The sequence below is a fragment of the Ambystoma mexicanum genome, chromosome 1p, assembly GCF_040938575.1.
Source record: "Ambystoma mexicanum isolate Mex_15411 chromosome 1p, UKY_AmexF1_1, whole genome shotgun sequence".
In the NCBI taxonomy this organism is placed as follows: Eukaryota; Metazoa; Chordata; class Amphibia; order Caudata; family Ambystomatidae; genus Ambystoma; species Ambystoma mexicanum.
In genome coordinates, this window is record NC_090921.1 from 1036192889 (window position 1) to 1036217463 (window position 24575).

Consider the following 24575-nt stretch of genomic DNA (forward strand, 5'->3'; position numbering starts at 1 on the left):
TGGTATTTGTGCACCAGCAGGATCCATGAAAATGCAGATAAATAGAGGCAAATGGAACATTGGAATGTTGGTAGTTCCCTTGCAGGTAATGCACTAGCAGAGGGAAATAAGATCTGATGAAGTGCATTGTTGCAACATTTCAATGTTTCTCCCAGTCTATCTTCATTGGTTAGAATTAATGCTCTAATAATAATGTCTAATGTCACCTAGGGCCCTCTGAGGCCCCAGCTACCAATGGGTGAGTAATGGAGCGCAGTGGATTAGTCGTCCATGAGCATAAAGTGGGAGTAGAGGGAAAGCAGGCACGTACTCGGGTCAAGCGTAGGGTGTATCAGGTACCTTGAAATAGCAGAGAAATACCTGAGATTTTGCACAACTTTCCAAGGAACCTGATTGGCACAGACACCCCCATCATCAAACTCTGGGTGTTCGTTCTCTTCCTGACTACAGATTTGGAATGCATAACAATCTGAAAAGGGCCAGGATGATATGTGTGCTCCCCAGCTTGCCGACGAGCCGTTGCAGAATCCGGACAGAGCGAAGCAATATATCCTATTGTTTGCGAGATTTACAGCATGGGGTACATTGAATGTACGGCATTGGGTAAATAACTAATACAACCAATAACCAAATATTGATTATTTACCCCATCCAGTACCTTCAATGTACCCTGTGCAGTAAATTTTGCGAATGAAGCATGCTCATAATGAGGCCCTATTTTTAACCTTCAAAGAAAGCGGTAAGGTCCAGGACGCATGGACACTCAGGGCAGGGTGTGGTAGGCCTGGATAAAGGAGACCACCTGCTCCTTGTACTATGAGCAATAGCTGAAGAGCCTTTTGGTAGCCATAGATAACAGCAAGTTCACAATCTTAGAGCAATTTCTGCCCTCCCCTATCTGGGGGAAATAGTAGAAAGGGAGTGGATGAGGTGGTGGGGGGGGGTTGTTTGAAGGCAGTGTAGTGCTGGATGCAGGATGACAGCTCCTGCTTCATGGTAATTAGTCTGGGGTCTTGCTCTTGGTTTGAGTCCCCTCCAGCACTCTTCTGTTCAAATGGGCCCAATATTTTGGCCCCACGCTGACTCATTAGGTTTGCGTTACTTCTGGCAGTAAACTCAGGCATGAAGAAAACGTGTCTTAATCTATAAGACACACACATCCCCTGCATACCAATATATACTGAAAAACATTTCATTATGTTTACAACAGTTAGACAGCGCAGGCCAAGAAATGATAACACAACACATGTTTATCAAAAAATCATGTTATATTAAAAACACAAATGAGGAACAAAAATAGTAATTTCAAACATAAAAAATATGCTATAGGTCGACGAGTTTCGGGCCACCACCCTTCTTCAGGAGCAGAGAGGAGATATATCTGAAAATATATTGGATAACAATATAAATACTCATAAAGCCATATAAAGTAACTTATCATTTTAAATGAGTGTAAAGTATACATTTGATTCACTTAGTCCTATTAGTCAACAGGTGACGTAAGCCTAGACGCCAGGGTGATCTAAAAACAGTAAGGAAGAGTATCCTCTAGTTCATTATGGTACTGGGAAGAGTCTGCAAGTGTGTTAACCTATAAATCAGTGCGAATAATGAAATCTAAAGACAAGTGTCTGTATGGATCGACACTCACTAAGCCACTTCTCCAACATGAATGGGGACGCCAGTCAAGACACGTAGAAACCCGACTCAAGATGGCAGCCGTATTTATAGATTGTATCTCGACCAAGGCTAAACATGTTCACACCGGTGCTCCGTTTTAGTGAATGAGTCGATGAGAGTTATTTATAAAAATAGTAGAGCAATATAACGGTGCCTCATATATCTCACAGTAATGTAGAACGAATCAAGTCAACTCCTAGTCATGCCGAATAGCATCCAAACACCATGCCAAGATGACCCTCAACAAACTCTCGATTGGAAAGATATATTCGTCAAATCATCTCATATTACTGCAAACTCGTTTTTCAGCCATGAAGTCTAACAAGTAAATTATGACAGAAACATATGGGGCATGAAGTATAAAACTGGTTAAATGTTTCTAAAGCAGCACCCAAAGTGAAATGTGCTACCGATATGTATGGCAACAACGCTGTATATATACAGAACGCAGAACCTTTGTCGCATGAAGCTTGTAAGAATACATTGAAGAGCAGAATGGAAAAAAAACCACCCTATTAGCACTCTCAGACATAATTTGGTGCCTAGTGTAGCTAAGCGGAGTAATAGTTATGTGAACTCAACAACAAGTAGATCAAATGCATACTGTACCTATTAGAATGTTTTATTTCCACATGCACAGTTTTCATCGCATTGGTCAGATAAATCATTGATCCAAACAAAAGTATATAATTAATGCATTCTTGGTTTTAAAGTATAACTAATCTGACTGCATAATGTGTAATAAGTAATCAGCTGTTCAATCTTACATATTGGTCTTAATTTGTGAATGACCATTCATCCAAGTGGGAAATGTACCATACTGTCAACTTCACTCTATAAGAATGCACCCAACTAGAAGTCCTCATTCATACCATGTGGATACAGGGCATCAAGTGTATGGATCCAATAGAGTTCCTGGTGTGCAAGCTTAGTGGACAAATCACCACCCATAGGGGATTATAGTACCAGTTCTATAATGATGCATCGTAGTTGTGCCACTGAGTGTCTATGTTGTGTAAAATGTCTGGCATCTGGAGACATAGCATTATTAGTCCTAATGTGACTCTTGTGCTCGTGCCATTTATCCTTTTCAGATCTGGAGGTCTGTCCAACGTAAAATATTCCACATGGACAACAGAGTCCATAGATTATGGAACATGTATCACATATTGCAAAGTCCCTTAGTTTCACTTTGCGCCCTGACCGTGGGTGTCTCACATAATCACCTTTAGCACTTTGGAGGGGGGTGCCAACCAATCAGGTGTCTAGGAACATGGGCTTGAACTGCCGGTGCAAGCCTGCGTTCCATACCTCCTGACATCTGGCTCCCCCGGCACCATCTTCCCCCACCCTCTGTTCCCTTATTTTTATTTCCCCTTTTCCTACCCCCACTTACATGTATGTTGTGGCACCGCAGGCCGCCGCCGCAGTCGCTTCCCTGCTTCTCCAGCTGCCATGGAAAGGGAAGAGGGGCTCTCAAGAGCCCCGCCATCCCTTTCCATGGTGGCCAGCTTAGAAAAGGATTTTATTCATTGAACACGACGCCTTGAACATCCCGCTCAATGAATGAAATCCTTTTTTTAAATTTATTTTTTAGCACCCCGGGTTACCGCTTTGATAATCCGGGCTTCTAATGGCATTAAGCACCCATTCCAGCCAGTTGTTACAGTAGTTACAGTTAAGGCACTGAAAGGTTCCTCTCTTTTGTTTGGATAATACCCTCTCTTTTTTAAGATCCGTTTTTTCAGCCTTCACCAAGTAATCTCTGAAATTTCAGCCTCTTTTATAGGCTATTATTGGTGGATTAGGGAACAGTTTCGAAAGAGATTAGAGTCCAATCTGATCAGACTCCAATTCTTCTTAAGCAATCTTGTGATGTGGTGACTGTGTGCTGAGTATTTCATCGAGTAAAAAAGGGTACTTTGTCAAATTTAGGTTTCAGGATCAATAGCGCCTCACAAGCCTTTATGGATACTTTTGCTTGGGCTTTCTCAATAACAGTATTTGGTTAACCCTGTTGAGAGCACCATTTGGCCAGATTGACAGATGCTCTAGAGAATGATCTATCCTCCGACAAAATACTTCTCAACCTTAAAAACTGGCTGTATGGTAAATTGTTTATAAGGTGAAGAGTATGGAAGCTGAAATAGTGTAGTGTGTTATTAACATCCGTGGGTTTCATAAAGATGTTAGTTGTAAAGTTATTGCTAGAGGCAGAAATCTCTACATCAAGGAAATGTAGTTTGGGTCTGCCTATGACCATTGTAAACTTAATACGTGAGTGTATTGAGTTCACGTAGCCTAAAAAAGCATCTAATTCTGATTCAGTTCCAGTCCAGATTGCAAAAATATCATCAATGTAGTGCTTCCAAAGAAACAGTTTACCTGTCCAGTCAAGATGATTAAGTATGTACATTAATTCAAAATAAAACATTAAAATGTTTTCTTATGCTGGGGCCATCGCTGACCCCATAGGAGTAACCTCAGACAGCCAGTTCTCCTTTGGGCTCCCGGTTAATGCACTTGTATAAAGAGGCCACATTATCATCCAGGCTCCAATGTTGCATGTTGCTTTTGCTGAACATACATTTAAAGAAAAACAATAGTCCATTTTAATATTATAAGAAGTTAAGAACTATACAAGAGATCCCATTTGCTCTGTGGAAGTTAATTTCCTATTGACTTCAATTGGCCCACAACTGAGTCCTAGCTTCAGATGTGACGTCTATATCTGATGGAAAATTGCTCACAGCATGTGTATGAGCTTTATCCATCTGAACCGACAATCTGATATGCTGTGAGACATTTACCTCCGTCGCCATCCCCAAACAAAAATATCCAGGGCACCTCTGCTAATTTATTAGAGGTAAATCCCTGAAGGTTAAAGACACGTCATCGTTGAAGACTTTGCTGTGCGAAATCCATTACCTTTCTCCATTCTAGCACTATATTAAAGGGGTAGATGTAGGGCAAATAGATTCGAGGTCACTGCAGCTGATGAACTGGTTGTTTTTATGTAAATTCTGGTTTTGATGTGTGGGGATCAGAATGGCGGATGCTTTATTGCACATTTTCATAATTTCATATGTACAGTGATTGTGCTTTTCTTTATGCCCCTTCCATTTTATTATGATGGACATTTATTGTGCTGTAACATATAATTAAAAAAAACAAAACACAAAGTTCTTTTATGCACGTAAAAAATAAGGTTTCAAGTAATTCAAAGGCACATTGTGCTTGGCTCAGGGTACAGTGTGTGATGGCCTTGTGAGACTGAAAACAAAGGGCCCAGGTGGCTTTGCCAGGGGATGGGAAAAACAAGCTGATGTACCATGGGTGCAAACATGTTATACAAATGCTGAGAACCCAGGCCAACTGAGCTACCAGAATATAATATGAGGGGAAACCTGGATAAAATACATAAACTCAGTCAGTGTTCTACAGTGAGGGTATAGCTGCACTCATAGAGGTCTCCGACTGTAATCTACAGTGAGGGGAATCTGGAGAAATCCAGACCATGATCTAGAGTGAATATCTTTAAAAGATTGAGGATCACCGGCTGTGATCTAGAGTGGGAAGAGCCTGAAGCAGCTGAGAAAACCCAGAACGTGATCTATAGCGAGAAGAACTTGAAGTGACTAAGGAAGTGCTGTCTGTGTTCTAGAGTGAGTAACATGGAGTGACTTAGGAAACACAGGGGAATCTGGGGGGACTGAGGGAACCCAGATCATGATTTGGACTGAGCAACCAGAAGAAACTGAGGAAACCCAGACTGCAATCCAGAATGAGACTGAGGTACACCATGAGGGAGAGGTAAAGTGCATTTGCCAAGTATCCCTAGACTGTGGTCCAGATTTAGAAGCACATAGTGGCTGTCAGGCACCCAACAGTGGTTCAGGTTCAGGAAAACCTGGATCTTGAAAACCTCGATATTTTAATATCTGGGATGAATCTGGAAGTACTGCAGATGAGGTAGGTCACTGGACTGTAGGGGGGGTTTCTGATGAACCCGATTCCGTTGGCTCCTCTGACTGCATCTGGTTCACGATGGATGCCAGCGTGTCCACGATAACTGGAAGAAAGAGAAATAAGAGCATGTTGAGCAGTGTTCTTAAGACGTTTTCAGAGCAAGGAACATGCGATATTTTAATACAAGTGCGCAGTGGGAGTTGTAGAAATGTAGGGCATGTTTTAAGGCATTTGTAGAACCGTTACTGGTTCTTTATGGACCAGCAGCGCATCTACGATATTTAGACTTATAGAACTTTGTTTCACAATGCACAGACCTGAGGTACAATCACGTATGTGTGAGTTGCAAAATTAAAAGTTGCATTAAGAGTTGCAAAATCAAAAGTGCAATATTACAACATACATTCTGATGGGATAGGGTTTGAAGCCACGCTTCATCATGTATACATAACATGGGGGATCAAAAGGACTCGAACACACGAGAAATGAGCAATGCTGTGTGACTATTCATCACTACAAACATCTGGAAGTTGAGGAAAACAGTTCACAATACTGCACTTTTATTTTACTCTTCCTGGTATTCAGCAAAATAATCAGCAATAAAATGGTGTGGGTGCATGGTTACTGTTTCTCCTCTCTGTAATGAATTGCTGTGCTTTGGTTAAATGCAGCTGACCCCTTGTCTCTGGATACAGGAGATGGGGATAATGGCACACCATGGAGAGATCCAGATACCAAAAGTTGATCTATTTTCAAGGAGCTCTGGTCAAAGGGTCTAGCTCACCCTTGGCATGATGGAAACTTTGGCCCACAGCATGGCAGCAGATATGATGTTCTGCGTATACCTTAAATGCTTGTGATTCATCCACGAAATCCCGAACCATGAATGGAAAGACCATAAACAGATGATGCTGATGAACCTTTTGCCAAAGTGCTTTATTGGTAGAGGGTCGGGTGCAGTGAGAGCGGGTGATGTGTATGTGGGCTCACTGGTTAGCACCTTGTCTGGTAAACCGTCCATGGCAGCTGGAGACATGGTATGCTGTTGATCAAAGAGTGGATTCAGTGCTGAAAAAGGCTTATGCTAGCTCCTTTCTTTCGTTAGGCGTAGGACTCTACCATGTCTAGATGGCTCAGTCCTTAAGGATCTTACAGTTGTTTGGTGAAGGGGTAGAAGAGGGGGTGACTGCAGGAATGAGCTGCTTCGGATTGAGCAGTAGGCACAGTTGATTTTGGACACTTCTATAGAAGCTGTCAAAACCAGAGGGTCTAGGGGGTGCTAAGGCAGCACCTCGTAGGAAAATCTACATCCATGGTTGGAAAACAGATGCCAACCAGAAGAGCATATGATTCCAAGTGCCTATTTTGGGGACAATGTTTTTGGTGGTAGGATGGTTAACAAGGCATTGAGGATAAACCCTACACCTTTTGCCTTCCAGTGACTGTCTTCTGCACCCAAAGAAAAATCCTTTCCAGACCTCAACACAGTAGGCCATTCAGGAAATTAGCTGGGTTTCCAATATATCAGGCACTGACCTATTTCAGGGTTTCCAAATCACAAACCCCCACCCCCTGCACCCGTATCACGTCCATCAAGCCCCAGCAGTTTAAATTAAGCTGGGGTTCTCAGTACTGAAGACATTCCTGTCGGGAACCACCATTGGCATTCACTCAGACCTGGGACAGTATCATAAGAAACCCATTACTGGTTGTCCATCAAGGTTACATGGTCTGAAGAGTGGTATGGACATGCAAGATTTATCACCATCGAGTGGTTCTTCAACAATCATAGACCATCTTCTAAAACGGGCAGGTGTGGCTGTCCTTCCTGGTGAGCAAAGCCAACATTGCTGCACAACTGCCTTCCTCTTTCCAAGTTGTTAGGGGATTTCCACCCTTTTCTAAACCTTAAAAGGCTCAACACGTGGACATCTCTGGTACACTTCAAAAGGAAGACTAGCTACAGGAACATCCTATTGGTGAATGCAGGATTTTTCATGAACGCAATATTTGCAGGACACCTACAGCAATGTATCAACCTTTATTATGAGAGGTTTCTATGCTTCGTGTGGGAGCAGCATTATTATGAGAGGTTTCTATGCTTCATGTTGGAGCAGCATTATTATGCAAAGTTTCTATGCTTCGTGTTAGAGCAGCATTATTATGAGAGGTTTCTATGCTTCGTGTTGGAGCAGCATTATTATGAGAGGTTTTTATGTTTCGTGTTGGAGCAGCATTATTATGCGAGGTTTCTATGCTTTGTGTTGGAGCAGCATTATTATGAGAGGTTTCTATGCTTCGTGTTAGAGCAGCATTATTATGTAAGGTTTCTATGCTTCGTGTTAGAGCAGCATTATTATGAGAGGTTTCTATCCTTCTTGTTGGAGCAGCATTATTATGCAAGGTTTCTATGCTTTGTGTTGGACCAGCATTATTATGCGAGGTTTCTATGCTTCGTGTTGGAACAGCATTATTATGAGAGGTTTCTATGCTTCGTGTTGGAGCAGCATTATTATGCAAGGTTTCTATCCTTCTTGTTGGAGCAGCATTATTATGAGAGGTTTCTATGCTTCGCGTTGGAGCAGCATTATTATGCGAGGTTTCTATGCTTCGCGTTGGAGCAGCATTATTATGAGAGGTTTCTATGCTTCGTGTTGGAGCAGCATTATTATGCGAGGTTTCTATGCTTCGTGTTGGAGCAGCATTATTATGAGAGGTTTCTATGCTTCGTGTTGGAGCAGCATTATTATGCAAGGTTTCTATGCTTCGTGTTGGAGCAGCATTATTATGCGAGGTTTCTATCCTTCTTGTTGGAGCAGCATTATTATGCTAGGTTTCTATGCTTCGTGTTGGACCAGCATTATTATGCGAGGTTTCTATGCTTCGTGTTGGAACAGCATTATTATGCAAGGTTTCCATGCTTTGTGTTGGAGCAGCATTATTATGCGAGGTTTCTATGCTTCGTGTTGGAGCAACATTTTTAGCACACCATCTGAAAACTGTACCTAGAATGTTCACCAAGATAATGGCTGTAAATGTTTAACTTTCACAACTGGTGGGCCTCCACCTCGATGCTTGGTTGGACAATTGGTTAATCCTAGATCCCACAGTTGCCAAGGCAGTCCAGAATCTGCATTGTCTGTAACTTGATTTGCCAGCTGGGGTTCCTGATCTATCTCAAAAACATGCCCTTTCCAACGCAGAGTTGGGATATTGTACGGGACAGTTTTGCCATGAATAGCAGTCTAACAGCCTGGTTGATCGTGATTGGGTAAAAATGAATTGAACAGTGCATTCAATCTATGGGCACTAATTATGTACTTGTAGTTAAGGGATCTTTATATGTATTGTTTATTCAGCCAAATCCTGGCCCTTCACATGAAAGTATTGCATTGGGGACAGGGGCTTACCGGCTGCTGTATCTTTGAGACCGTTTCGACAAAAAGAAAAACACAAATCCAGATTTAGATAATCCTTTTTGTAAATACAGGATTGGGACAAATACAGGTTATTTGAGCCAGGGGCTTATGATTTACTCCACAATAGAACTGCTTTTGAGAAGTTCTGCAGGTTGGCAGAAAACTGGCTCTAAAGGTTTTCCAAAATGCCAAATGGTCTAGCGATTACCTATATTCTGGAATGTATGGTTTGTGTTTGTTCTCAGCAGAAATAGTTTTTTCGCAAGTTCTCAGGTGGATCTGAGATGGCTGATGGGAGATAACGTTGTCCACATTTTACATAAACGTGGAACACTTTTCTGCACCACCTCAAGAAAGGTCTGATGAATAAGAGTAGTCTTTGACACCCACCCTCCTGGTGACTGATGTTTCAGAATAGACCTACTTAAGAATTCAGAATTTTGTCATGACCAGAAGTGAGAATGATGCTTCTCTTTCCATGACTATGGTACACACTGTTTTTAAAAAGTATCAGTTGTATTATCCTGTATGCCAATGTCCAGCTAAATCAGTGGTCTTCAAACGTTTTAGGCCTCCCCCCCCAAGCAAAATGTGAGCAGGCCGCCCCTTCTCCAAAATGGCAAATGGACAGTAAGTCCAAATGGCTATGAACTATTGCGCGCCGTCACCGCACCATACTCCCAGTATAGTCTCTGGGCACCCATCATCATACACTCACCCATAACACAAGCATACACGTATCCATACACATATTTAAATAAAAAATAAATGAACATAAACTTACCTCTTGTCCCGGTCATGAAGTTTTCCTCCCCAGCGCTCCAGCTCCTGCATCAAGAACAGGAATCCTGGTTCCTGCAATGAGTGCAGGGGCCTGCGTGTAGGTGCTGGAACGCCCTGCTCCAGGCTGCTCTGTCTGTATGTGCAAGGAGGCGCAGGAGCTCTCCCTTGCACATACAGACATGCAGTTCCCCAGCCAGCATTTTCCAATGAGCTATTCAAGGCTTGCGAAGCAAAACACCCTTAGCTTTGCATGACTCAGGGAGCATGTGCAGCTGGGGAACTTAATTATCCTTTGACAGTTCAGCCAGCCCCGGAGCACTCCCTCATTTGGAAAAAGCAGCAATGAGAGTGCTCAATGTTTGACTGGGCTAGCTCCTTGGCTCCTCCATAATGGGCGAGGGGGCCACCGGGTCGATGCCCCCTCGCCCATTATGGATGAGCCGCCAGACTCGGACTGGCATATAAGGCAACGGGGCAATGCCCGAACCAAAATGCAAAATGCTAGTGTGGGCCAGTTTTTTTGGTCTAAATGGGCCACTTTTTTGCCCAATGTGGGCCAGTTTGATTAATTACGTCACTATGCAGCTAGTAGTTTTGACCATTGTTGCTGAATAAATAAATATTTCTTAAATATCACAATTTGCTTCCCTTAGGTAAAATTTAAACAGTGGGCCTCATTATAAGTTTGCCGGTCCGGGAACTACGAGTTCTGCTCGCGGGTGCCATTGCGGCCACCAGGACTGGCAAGGCAGCCGTAACGGTACCCGCGAGCAGAGCATGTCAGATGCACCCGCACCGTTAATAATGGTGCCGGTGCATCAAGCTTCCCCATTCTCATTGAGCCCTATGGGGCTCAAGTGGGAATGGGGAAGAATTTTTTCCGGCGCCCAGGAATGGGCAAATACCGAGTCCGGCAAGGCCGTAATGACCCGTTAATTGCCCATTTTTGGGCACTGGAAAAAAATAAATATCGGCGGCAGCTGTGCCTGTATTACAGGCACTGCTACTGCCAGCCTCGTAATGAGGCCCAGTCTGTCACTAAAGGAATGAATTTCACTTTTTCATTGGTGCCGGGGACAGTTGTATGTTCCAGTTTGAGCCTGCCCATTTCTTACATTTACAAAAAAAATTGTTTAAAGTTTTAAAAATGTCAGACTGGGGTCTCGCACCCCCCCCCCCGGGAATGCGGCCGTGCACCCCACAGTATGAAGACCTTTGCGCTAACTTGTTTGATAACCCACCAAAGACAACCGCTCCCCTTTCTCTTTCTCTGCTGCTGAAGCAGCAGATGCGTATTCCCTATTCCTTCTTCTTGAATAAGCATCTGGGGGTGGAATGCAGTATTGTTCTGTCAGATTATACTTCATTATGCTTATGAGTCATTTAATCTATCACTAGAAATGCTGATGTGATTGTCTCCCCATTCTCAGCACTGTGGGAGGTTTTCGGTATCAGGGATAATGTGGGTATACTTTATCATGTGCGATATGTGGAGAGTCAGATATAGGAGAAGTACAAGAAGACATAGTCCAAACTCAGATGTTTCATTATTTAAGTAAAGAATGCCTCACTTAGGCCTGCAATTATGATGGGTTTCCCTAAGCTTAAACAAAACAAACGCGTGCCTATCAGGATGTCTTGTAGAAACGTAGTCTTCCGTCCGAACCTGGTCTACCCTGCCACTAATTACAAAGGAAACATAAACCTAGCCTAGGAAAATATCACTTCCCCCTTCTCTTGGCTTATGGTGGCTGGTTCCTTACCGCCATACATTTGTGTCTTTGGTTCTCTTTCTTTCACGTCTCGGCCTGCTGGTACAGTTCAAAATAAATCCCTTATCCTTCTGTCTTTAAGAAATGGTAGACTCAAGACCCCACACAAATGCCCTTGACAGTTCAAAGAGTTTGTTCCTCAATTGGAGTAACTGGTCCTGTAAGCCGGCTCGGTTGTTACACTTATGTTTAGAATCAGTTCCTTGTTCACCATCTCCAGGGTGTTTCAGTTTCTACTGGGCTATTGCATCTCTTGGCCAGGCGTGGTCCTGTTGGTTCTTCAGCCTTTCTCAGTCTGGCACTGTTCTCACCCCTCGGTGGAGTACCTGGTTTCACAGCCCTGCGTAGGCTATCTGCCTTCTTATGCCATTTGGCTTCTCATCGATTTCAACACCCTTGTGGGGTATCTGCTGGCTCAGCACGGCATGAGCTATTTGGCCTCTCTGGTCGTCTGGACCTCGTATTGCTCTCAAACACTTGTGTGTCTCACCACACTCCTCTCACTCCTCTGTCAGCATATACCTGGTTCTTGGCAGTGGTACTTTTCTGGTTGCTGCGGAACTGTGGTGCTGAGGTCTTCTCACACTGGTCTTCCACTTTGGTTGCTCCTGTCTGTGACTGATGGGACTTTTGCGTTGGAGCTTCTGAATGGCAGTGTGCTGCGACGGCTCAGTCTCTCGCTTGACCAGAGGTCCTGAGCTTGGCGGGCTCTCAGCCGTCCTGGGCTTTGCAGCATTCTGTGGGCTCTTCCTCCGCCCCCACCACACTGACTGCGTGGCCCTGTCTCCAAGATCAGACCTCTCACCTGCGCTCTAGCTCAGGCATGAGCATTGAGCCTTCAGGCTGGCTCTCCCTCTCTCCACATGGACCTCAGTTCTCTTATGTTCCTCCCTGTATCGGGAGAGGAGACCCCATTGGTTAAGCTCTTCTAGCATGGAATGTAACAGAGTGGGGTCAGGAATCAAGCCATTTATTTTTAAAGGGCCCGCCATATTATTCTACTGTTCAGTCCCCATATAACCAACAAACATTTGGGACTCTGATTTCAAGGAAGGTGTAGTCAAATCTTTACCTGGGGATTCCTTGGGGATGTGGTAGTCGCTCCCACTTGGGGAGAAAGGATGAATTCCCTGTATTCGTCACAAATACTATTTGCTTGCTTCCTCCTGGGATTAGTAGTATCAGAGCGGATGAAGCCTGAGATCCATACAAGGGCATTCTGATGCCCTTTGGGCTGCTCTCAGCGTGTCTATGCAAGTTGTAGGGTGCCCGCAGGCTTTTGCAGAGCAGTGTTTCTCTTTTGCAGGTCCCTGCTCCATTCCTAGCTCATAGTGTGCACTCCAGGGAAAGGCCAGATGGGCCAGCAGTACTAGGATTGTGAGAGCGTTCATTCATAGGCGATCCTGCTGCCAGTCTGAGCAGGAAAGATTACTGTTCCCGGCACCCCAGATCTTAGTGAATACCAAGCCTGGACGACTGTCAATAAATATGACCCCAAGACTCCTCATATCCTTTTGACATGACTTGCCCTACCACCCACCTCCCCGCCCAAGTGTACATGTTTTGGAGCAGTCAAATCTTAGGTTGAATAAAGCTAGTTTTCTGTGCTGCTGGAGATGATTCATGCTCAAATCAAGAGTCTCGGTTCTCAGGTTGAATCTCTGGGTTATTTGACTTTTTTCAGCCAATCCAAGCCCTCTCACCAAGATTCCTTGAGTTTGATCATCCAATCAGAGCCGTCCAATTTCTTAAAGGCAGTTCAAGGATCTAGAAAAGGGGCAGCTCAATTCCTGTTCCTTTGGGGGGTTTGCTAGGCTGTAAAGGAAAGTCTTACAGATGGCAGGCTTAAACTCGGAGGGTGTTTGGTGCATTTTTAGAGTTTTAGGCAGTTGTAAGAGCAGTTTTGCGAGTTAGGTGTTTGTTTTTGTTTAGTTTGGAAAACATTTTGTTGTCCATTTTTGTACCCCTTTGTCTGCTTAGTGTTTTGTAGTTTCCCCATGTTATGTTATGTTATGTTATGTTATTTTGCATTTGTATAGCGCCTTGTATACCATTGGTATGGTCTGAAGGCGCTGGTAGGTTGAACGCCCTTGGGAACCGAAGTTCGGGTCAGTAGAGAGAGTTCAAAGGTGCGAGTGCGCACCGGTATGTGTGCAGCTGGTGCGGAATTCGTGTGGTAGCTGCTTCCTAGCGGTAGGTGTGGTGGTTGGGAGATCAGGGATATGTGTTCGCTCTGGCAGGATTTATCCAGACCGAGTGTGGCTGCGTTAGGCCTGAGGAGAACGCCTGGCTGGGGGGTGTGAAACCAGCAGTGATTACTTAGAGTGATGGGGAGTGAGCGGTAGATGTTGATATGAGAACAGTTATACCGAATGGTGTCATAGTATCTCTGTGTTCTAGTTGAGTGGTGGTGTGAAGAAGAGAGTAAGCGTGGGGTGTGGTAAGATATATGTCCTTTCAAATGTTCACTGCATTCCAGAGCATATTATGTACGTCATCCAATTTTATGCAATCAGGTCCAATCAGATGATTTGGGTACACTACTAAATGCAATTGGGCACAACTTCTAAGTGCAGCTTTCCTCAGAGAGGCAATTGGGCCCAACTTATAAATGCGATTGGGTATACTTCTCAATGCAATTGGGTGCCCTTTTAATGTGCTTGTGTACACTTCTAAATGCAATTGGGCACACTTCTAAATGCAATTGGCCATACTTCTAAATGCAACTTTCCTCAGAGAGACTATTGGGCACACTTCTAAATGCAACTTTCTCAGAGAGGCTATTGGGCACAACTTCTAGATGCGATTGGGTACACTTCTAAATGCAATTTCTCAGAGAGACTATTGGGCACACTTCTTAATGCAATTTTCTCAGTGAGGCTATTGGGCGCAATTTCTTAAAGCGGTTGGGTACACTTCTAGATGCAATTGGGCAGATTCTAGATGTAACTTTCTCAGAGAGGCTATTGAGCACACTTCTAAATGCAACTTTCTCAGGGGGACTATTGGTCGCAACTTCTAAATGCAATTAGGTACGCTTCTAAATGCATTGGGCACACTTCTAAATGCAACTTTCTCAGAGGGATTATTGGCCACAACTTCTAAATGCAATTAGGTACGCTTCTAAATGCAATTAGGTACGCTTCTAAATGCATTGGGTACACTTCTAAATGCAACTTCCTCAGGGGGACTATTGGTCACAACTTCTAAATGCAGTTGGGCACAACCTCTAAGTGCAACTTTCCTCAGAGAGGCAATTGGGCACAATTTCTAAATGCAGTTGGGTACACTTCTAGATGCAAATGGGCAGATTCTACATGCAACTTTCTCAGAGAGATTATTGGGCACACTTCTAAATGCAACTTTCTCAGAGGGACTATTGGTCACAACTTCTAAATGCAATTAGGTACTCTTCTAAATGCATTGGGTACACTTCTAAATGCAACTTTCTCAGAGAGTCTATTGGTCACAACTTCTAAATGCAATTGGGTACACTTTTAGTTGGAACTTTCTCAGAAGGACTATTGGTCACAACCTCTAAATGCAATTAGGTACACTTCTAAATACAACTTTCTCGGAGGGACTATTGGTCAAAACTTCTAAATGCAATTAGGTACACTTCTAAATGCAATTAGGTACGCTTCTAAATGCATTGGGTACACTTCTAAATGCAACTTTCTCAGAGAGTCTATTGGTCACAACTTCTAAATGCAATTGGGTACACTTTTAGTTGGAACTTTCTCAGAAGGACTATTGGTCACAACCTCTAAATGCAATTAGGTACACTTCTAAATACAACTTTCTCAGAGAGGCTATTGGTCACAACTTCTAAATGCAATTGGGTACACTTTTAATTGGAACTTTGCTCAGAGGGACTATTGGTCACAACTTCTAAATGCAATTAGGTACACTTTTAGTTGGAACTTTCTCAGAGGGACTATTGGTCACAACTTCTAAATGCAATTAGGTACACTTCTAAATACAACTTTCTCAGAGAGGCTATTGGTCACAACATCTAAATGCAATTGGGTACACTTTTAGTTGGAACTTTCTCAGAGGGACTATTGGTCACAACTTCTAAATGCAATCAATTAGGTACACTTCTAAATACAACTTTCTCAGAGAGGCTATTGGTCACAATTTTCTAAATGCAATTAGGTACACTTCAAGATGCGATTGGGCGCACTTCTAAATGCACCTTTCTCAGAGGGACTATTGGTCACAACTTCTAAATGCAATTAGGTACACTTCTAAATGCAATTGGGTACACTTTTAATTGGAACTTTCTCAGAGGGACTATTGGTCACAACTTCTAAATGCAATTAGGTACACTTCTAAATACAACTTTCTCAGAGAGGCTATTGGTCACAACTTCTAAATGCAATTAGGTACACTTCTAGATGCAATTGGGTGCACTTCTAAATGCAACTTTCTCAGAGAGACTATTGGGCACACTTCTAAATGCAATTTTCTCAGAGGGACTATTGGTCACAACTTCTAAATGCAATTAGGTACACTTCTAAATACAACTTTCTCAGAGAGGCTATTGGTCATAACTTCTAAATGCAATTGGGTACACTTCTAGATGCAATTGGGCGCTCTTCTAGATGCAATTGGGTACACTTCTAAATACAACTTTCTCAGAGAGGCTATTGGTCACAACTTCTAAATGCAAATTAGGTGCACTTCTAGATGTAATTGGGCGCTCTTCTAAATGCAATTGGGTACACTTCTAAATACAACTTTCTCAGAGAGGCTATTGGTCACAACTTCTAAATGCAATTAGGTACACTTCTAGATGCAATTGGGCGCACGTGTAAATGCAAGTTCTCAGAGGGACTATTGGTCACAACTTCTAAATGCAATTAGGTATACTTCTAAGTACAACTTTCTCAGAGAGGCTATTGGTCACAACTTCTAAATACAATTAGGTACACTTCTAGATGCAATAGGGCGCTCTTCTAAATGCAATTGGGTACACTTCTAAATTCAACTTTCTCAGAGAGGCTATTGGTCACAACTTCTAAATACAATTAGGTACACTTCTAGATGCAATTGGGCGCTCTTCTAAATGCAATTGGGTACACTTCAAAATACAACTTTCACAGAGAGGCTATTGGTCACAACTTCTAAATACAATTAGATACACTTCTAGATGCAATTGGGCACTCTTCTAAATGCAACTTCCCACTCAGAGGCTTCCTTAGTTGAGTGGGGCGGTGATTGCCCTGTCCACACTTACTTATTGTTGGCTTCTTGCTTCTCCTGCGGATACCTGCAGATACGACCTGGAGCCGTCACTGTGGGGGCCATCCTTTGCCTCGGGGTCCTTAACCGATGGGGCTGTCGGGCAGGGGGTTGCCCTGGGGGGGGTTGGCTATGAATGGAGGTCCTCTTGACTGGACCAATGGGAGGGGGTGGGTGGGAAAGGGAGGCGGGGGGGCCAGGAAAGTAAATGGATGCAGGGGGGAGAGTGGGAGGTAGATGTGTTGCTAGACCCGGAAGACCAGAGGGGAATTGCCCAATCACAGCCCGGGGCAGGCTTGGAGGCAGGAGGGTGCGTGGGAAGCACAAGGAAGGGGGCTCAGGGGCTTCGGGTGAGCAAAAACTTTACTTTCAATAAACAAGGGCCGAATTACACGCACATTACCTTCAGGGCTGCCACGGATGGAAGTGGAGCTTGAGGGTGGAAGCGGGTCGTTAGACCTAGCAGGCAAGGCCAGAAGCACCAATCAGAGGGTGGGGGAGGTCCGGGAGGCGGGAAGGGGGGGAAACCAGGAAGCGGGTGAGGGGAGGGAGCGGGCCGCGAGGAAGGGGGCTCAGGGGCTTCGGGTGGGCAAAAACTTTACTTTCAATAAACAAGGGCCGAATTACACGCACATTACCTTCAGGGCTGCCACGGATGGAAGTGGAGCTCGAGGGTGGACGCGGGTCGTTAGACCTAGCAGGCAAGGCCAGAAGCACCAATCGGAGGATGGGGGAGGTCCGGGAGGCGGGAAGGAGGGGAAACCAGGAAGCGGGTGCGGGGAGGGAGCGGGCCGCGAGGAAGGGGGCTCAGGGGCTTCGGGAGAGCGAAAACTTTACTTTCAATAAACAAGGGCCGAATTACACGCACATTACCTTCAGGGCTGCCACAGATGGAAGTGGAGCTCGAGGGTGGACGCGGGTCGTTAGACCTAGCAGGCAAGGCCAGAAGCACCAATCAGAGGGTGGGGGAGGTCCGGGAGGCAGGAAGGAGGGGAAACCAGGAAGCGGGTGCGGGGAGAGAGCGGGCCGCGAGGAATGGGGCTCAGGGGCTTCGGGTGAGCAAAAACTTTACTTTCAATAAACAAGGGCCGAATTACACGCACATTACCTTCAGGGCTGTCACAGATGGAAGTGGAGCTCGAGGGTGGACGCGGGTCGTTAGCCCTAGCAGGCAAGGTCAGAAGCACCAATCAGAGGTTGGGGGAGGTCCGGGAGGCGGGAAGGAGGGGAAACCAGGAAGCGGGTGCGGGGAGGGAGCGGGCAGCGAGGAAGGGGGCTCAGGGGCTTCGGGTGAGCAAAAACTTTACTTTCAATAAACAAGGGCCGAATTACACGCACATTACCTTCAGGGCTGTCACGGATGGAAGTGGAACTCGAGGGTGGACGCGGGTCATTAGACCTAGCAGGCGAGGCCAGAAGCACCAATCAGAGGATGGGGTAGGTCCGGGAGGTGGGAAGGAGGGGAAACCAGGAAGCGGGTGCGGGGAGGGAGCAGGCAGCGAGGAAGGGGGCTCAGGGGCTTCGGGTGAGCAAAAACTTTACTTTCAATAAACAAGGGCCGAATTACACGCACATTACCTTCAGGGCTGCCACGGATGGAAGTGGAGCTTGAGGGTGGAAGCGGGTCGTTAGACCTAGCAGGCAAGGCCAGAAGCACCAATCAGAGGGTGGGGGAGGTCCGGGAGGCGGGAAGGGGGGGAAACCAGGAAGCGGGTGAGGGGAGGGAGCGGGCCGCGAGGAAGGGGGCTCAGGGGCTTCGGGTGGGCAAAAACTTTACTTTCAATAAACAAGGGCCGAATTACACGCACATTACCTTCAGGGCTGCCACGGATGGAAGTGGAGCTCGAGGGTGGACGCGGGTCGTTAGACCTAGCAGGCAAGGCCAGAAGCACCAATCGGAGGATGGGGGAGGTCCGGGAGGCGGGAAGGAGGGGAAACCAGGAAGCGGGTGCGGGGAGGGAGCGGGCCGCGAGGAAGGGGGCTCAGGGGCTTCGGGAGAGCGAAAACTTTACTTTCAATAAACAAGGGCCGAATTACACGCACATTACCTTCAGGGCTGCCACAGATGGAAGTGGAGCTCGAGGGTGGACGCGGGTCGTTAGACCTAGCAGGCAAGGCCAGAAGCACCAATCAGAGGGTGAGGGAGGTCCGGGAGGCAGGAAGGAGGGGAAACCAGGAAGCGGGTGCGGGGAGAGAGCGGGCCGCGAGGAATGGGGCTCAGGGGCTTCGGGTGAGCAAAAACTTTACTTTCAATAAACAAGGGCCGAATTACACGCACATTACCTTCAGGGCTGTCACAGATGGAAGTGGAGCTCGAGGGTGGACGCGGGTCGTTAGCCCTAGCAGGCAAGGTCAGAAGCACCAATCAGAGGTTGGGGGAGGTCCGGGAGGCGGGAAGGAGGGGAAACCAGGAAGCGGGTGCGGGGAGGGAGCGGGCAGCGAGGAAGGGGGCTCAGGGGCTTCGGGTGAGCAAAAACTTTACTTTCAATAAACAAGGGCCGAATTACACGCACATTACCTTCAGGGCTGTCATGGATGGAAGTGGAACTCGAGGGTGGACGCGGGTCATTAGACCTAGCAGGCGAGGCCAGAAGCACCAATCAGAGGGTGGGGGAGGTCCGGGAGGCGGGAAGGAGGGGAAACCAGGAAGCGGGTGCGGGGAGGGAGCAGGCAGCGAGGAAGGGGGCTCAGGGGCTTCGGGTGAGCAAAAACTTTACTTTCAATAAACAAGGGCCGAATTACACGCGCATTACCTTCTGGGCTGCCACGGATGGAAGTGGAGCTCGAGGGTGGACGCGGGTCGTTAGACCTAGCAGGCAAGGCCAGAAGCACCAATCAGAGGGTGGGGGAGGTCCGGGAGGCGGGAAGGAGGGGAAACCAGGAAGCAGGTGCGGGGAGGGAGCGGGCCGCGAGGAAGGGGCCTCAGGGGCTTCGGGTGAGCAAAAACTTTACTTTCAATAAACAAGGGCCGAATTACACGCACATTACCTTCAGGGCTGCCACGGATGGAAGTGGAGCTCGAGGGTGGACGCGGGTCGTAAGACCTAGCAAGCAAGGCCAAAAGCACCAATCAGAGGGTGGGGGAGGTCCGGGAGGCGGGAAGGAGGGGAACCAGGAAGCGGGTGCGGGGAGGGAGCCGGCAGCGAGGAAGGGGTCTCAGGGGCTTCGGGTAAGCAAAAACTTTACTTTCAATAAACAAGGGCCGAATTACACGCACATTACCTTCAGGGCTGCCACGGATGGAAGTGGACCTCGAGGGTGGACGCGGATCGTTAGACCTAGCAAGCAAGGCCAGAAGCACCAATCAGAGGGTGGGGGAGGTCCGGGAGGCGGGAAGGAGGGGAAACCAGGAAGCGGGTGCGGGGAGGGAGCGGGCCGCGAGGAAGGGGGCACAGGGGCTTCGGGTGGGCAAAAACTTTACTTTCAATAAACAAGGGCCGAAATACAATGAGGAAACATAAATGTGCCCTTTCCTCTTGTCCTTTTCCCTGTTTATTCCCCTGATAACATTTAAAACACCACACAACACTTTTCTGTCCCCTATACTATCCCCCAGAAACCATAAAAACACTAAACAAAAGTTGTTTACATTTTCCCAGTTTTGCTCTGTGTGTTTGATGTTGTTGTCATCTTGTCTCCCCACTTACTGTTGTGTTGGTTTGCCATTCGGGTTAGCGTAGTGTTATGTCTTAGGTCTCGACTTGCTCCTTGAGTGTGGTTCTTGTTAGTCAGGGAAAAAGCTGATAAATAATATGGGCGTGCAACTTAAGTAAGTTTGCTTATGCAATTAGCTTCACGGCTTGGCAGCCCGGGGGTTCTGCCACAGCTTGAGCAACAGTGCTAGAACATTTTAAATATTCAGTCCAGTGATCAAAAGTACAGGTTCTGAGCCCCTTGATGACAATGTCATTTTTAGACCCTTTCTACAAACAGTCACATGTTTTATTTACCACAAGAATTAGTGGAAGCATTAACTGCTTTGCTTTTCTAAATTTGGGCCAGCTTTGTACTTTTCTATGAATTGTGTGTCGCTGCAGCAAGAGGGGAGAAGGAACTTGGTATTTTTACACTGTATATAATTTAGTTCCCTCATGCATCTGCCCCCTGCAATGCTTGTCCATGGGAACAGGGCAAGGAGGTATAAACGGATGTCAACTATGATTGTTGTCATGAATAGGGAGAATCGGTAGTGTACGCAAAATAGTGCATCACAAACGAGGAGTTTAAAGAAAGGCTGCTCATGAATGAGGGATCCATCATGCAGGAGTGGTTCAGCAGGATGATGATTTGCAGGCGAGGGCACTTGTCTAGTAAACCTTAGCAGAAGCACCCAGTGAATATCCATGTCTGGGGGAGGCGGGGCATCATCACCAAGAATGACCCAGGGACCATAATCATCATGGAAGGGATAATGGACACAACCATACGCAGGCCGTACAATGTCTGTAGGTGCAGGTCCCAAAGGTTCAACGGTTTTATCCCCAGGACTCCTAAAAGCTCAGGATATTGATCCAAAACATTACTCAGCTGCAGGATTCATTGGGATTCGGGGCCTTCATTGGGTTTGGACTCCTCCAAAGTCTCCAGAATTAAATCCAATAACTAGGGTGTGGCTGCAACTCATCAGGCATTTGATAAACACATGACAAAGTCTGGGCTAATCATGGAATCAACATGTTTTCGCTTGAAGTACTTTCATGAGACATTTGCTGCAGGACAATTGCCCAGTGGTTACTGAAAGGCATTGTGCAGCAACAAATATGTGTTATGTGTATTTTAACATACGTTATATGCTTTGTTTGGCCTGCAATGAAACAAATGTTGTATTGTGTTTCAGCATGTATGCCATTCTCATGTTGGAGCAGTTTTGGGAGAAAGTGATTGTGCAGAAGATGATGTTAGGGCGTGTGGTGAGCCTTTTAGCTATGAAAGCTTTTTCTTAACCATGGCAAGGGGGCGGGTAGGGTCAAACAGGGGAAGAGTTTGCTCTTCCCCTGTTTGCAGGTATTGAGTTCACCCTAAAAGAGGTCTGTGCAGAAAAATAGATGTACACATTACCAGGTAAAATGCACACATGGTTTGTGAGCAGGTACAAACTACATGTATGGCTGCACAGTCTACTGAAAATTATGCTGGTGGATTGGGGTTCCATGTAATAATGTCGCCGTGAAAAAGTCGTCAGGTTCTGGCGACTTTTCCCTGGCTACCAAAATTCTTTCCCCAAATATTGTAGGAGGGGTACAATTATATATTATTACTTCCAGTCCTAGAATATTTGCAGAAAGTGTTTGATAGCCTGGATGGTGCATCATTAATGCATTTTTTTTTTACAAGTCGACAACCTGAGGACTTTTTTCATGGAGACATTATTACCTGAAACCGGATTGGGGCAGCTTGGTAGGTGGCAGACTTTTTTCCAGGATTGATAAATAGAGGTGGGCAAAATTATTGCCAGCAAAGTACATTTACCACAAATTTGGCCTTTTCTGCATATGCCACTTTTTGGGGGAAATTCCTTCGCACCAAACATGTTTTTTTTTGTGCCTGAAAGTCTGGGCTTTTGACTGGCATTTCTAGCCTTAATTGCCCTACATTCCAGGCCAACCTGGCCAAAACTATTTTAGGTCAGGAAACACACAAAATGGCCAATTTCGATCCCTAGGTTAAGTAAAGAAGTGTTCTCAGCTCTCCTGTTAGCTTCTTCAGATACACTGGCAAGTCTCTGTATAAATCAAATTCCCCAAGTTCGTACATGGAGGAATGGTTTCCTTATTCCTTTTCCATCACCTTGACCAATTCTCTCTATTAGATTTTGCACGGGTTGATTGAACCGTTCAGGTTCCCTTCTCCTTGGGTTTTTACCAATGTCCCTTATTTCTCAAGGGCTCTCGAGGCCCCTCTGAAGCCCATGTTTCCTTAACCTCTCTGGCTGTATATGTGCTTCTTGCTCAGATTCAATGCTCTGGTTCCCAGGGCTCCTGCAACCCTCCTTGTTGGTTTCTTTCTCAAAGCTGGTTTCCGTTTGCCTCCCTCCACCCTGGGCTACCCTGGTACCTTCTTAGCTTTTGTGTATGCTCCAGCTGGATCACAGCCAGTGACAGACACCATTTGCCCTTCACTCCACAGTGTCACTGGTATGTATGCGTCTGCTCCTCTACCAGACTTGGCAGTCTCCCAGGTTTTCCCACTCCAAGTATCCGTTCCTCCCTTCTACCTAGTCCCAGACCCACCACAGCTGCAGCGTGCTCATGCAACCAGGTAAGACGGTCCTTGCATTCCCTTCTCTCTCGTTTGCATTGCCTTTCCCAGTGCCGGCTTTCTGGTGTCTCTCCACGTTAGCGCCGTGGTGTAGCACGGCTCCGCCCCTCTAGGACGTCAGCATGTCAGAGGCTCGCCTCTGCGTAGGATTATTCCTTCTCCATTCAAGGTTCCCGTCCCTTTATTTTCGTTGCTGTACTTCAAAGGGGCGTGTTGCTTTTTAGCAGCTACTGAGTTCAAGGGAAGCCAGTATTACCTTGAGCCAATGATGTAAAAAAATGGCAGTATTTGTTGGATATGAATCAGAAGTAACATCATTCTCTTCTTTTCTCATATATGCAGACAGTGTATTCTTCCTTGTAGGAATGGGAGTCCTTGTGCCCTAGAGGGGAGTCACTCCCAATGAAGTCCAGCTTTTTCTGACCCCGAGGAAGGGTCTTGTTTAGCGGGCTCACCTCTTTAGCCTCAAAGACGGTGGTCCACCCACACCCCAAGGAATAAGGGACGAATTGTTCACATTCGTGACTGTCCCCACAAATGGGAAATCACAGGGACAATACTGTAACCCTACATCAAAGTTTTGTAATGCCTGTGGAAAAGGAATGATACCCTGGCAGATGGAAAGAACATAACAGTACTGTACCCCCATATCTAATTCTTCCAGGGACTCTATTGATGATGGGAAATGCACTATTTTATACTATACTGAAATAGGGAAAGAGCCACACACTTTGATCAAATAAAACCACTGAGGGGAGGTGAGGCATTGGACGGGGAGAGACAGTCCTCAAAGCTGCAGGCGTTGAGTGTATCATAAAACACATCTGTGTGGAGAAACAGGTAAGAGGGGCAGGGCAGAAAATACACGATGGCTGGTCTGAATACTATCATTCCCAGCAGTCTGTTGTGGAGGGGGCGATTTAAGGCACGTAGGGTGTGTTTCCAGCTGCTTTGAGGAGGAGTGCACCAAAACGGACATCCTCAAAGGAAACGGTTAGGTCACAATTCCTCACCATTTATCCTCGATTTTCAGGAGCTGTTCCCAAAATGTAGTTTTTCCAATGACACTGGGGAAAGAGTACTTGGCTTTACACTGCAGCTCTCAGCACAGCAACTTGGGTCTCACCCAGTTCACCCTGTCTACTGGTGCCTTTCCCAAATCAGCGTATCTGTTTTCTGTAATATTCATTCACAGGAATGTAGACCCATGTTTACTGTGTATCTATCTGAAAATGTAAAACCATAACTTGATACAAGACTGAAAATAAACTATAACAGTGTTAATGCCAGCAGGGGTAAAATCAAACTACCACTGACTGGCCCCCAGTTGATTGAGGGTTTTGCAGATGTGTGTGCTATCCAACAAATGTACCAGTGTGATGGGAATTGATGGCACCTTCAACTCTTATGCTTTTGAAAGAGCCTCCACATCACACACTTCGACGGA

General features: G+C 45.8%; 1 protein-coding gene across 3 annotated transcripts in view; it reads right to left on the reverse strand.

The window, feature by feature from the left end:
- Positions 1-1249: 1249 nt before the first annotated feature.
- The window catches only part of MLKL (mixed lineage kinase domain like pseudokinase), a 250379-nt gene continuing 227053 nt past the window's right edge, over positions 1250-24575 (reverse strand). For all 3 annotated transcript variants that reach the window (XM_069604125.1, XM_069604116.1, XM_069604131.1), the window contains one exon: positions 1250-5752. In XM_069604125.1, coding sequence (XP_069460226.1) covers positions 5658-5752 — 95 coding nt within the window. In that variant the 3' untranslated portion in view covers positions 1250-5657. The remainder of the gene's footprint in view (positions 5753-24575) is intronic.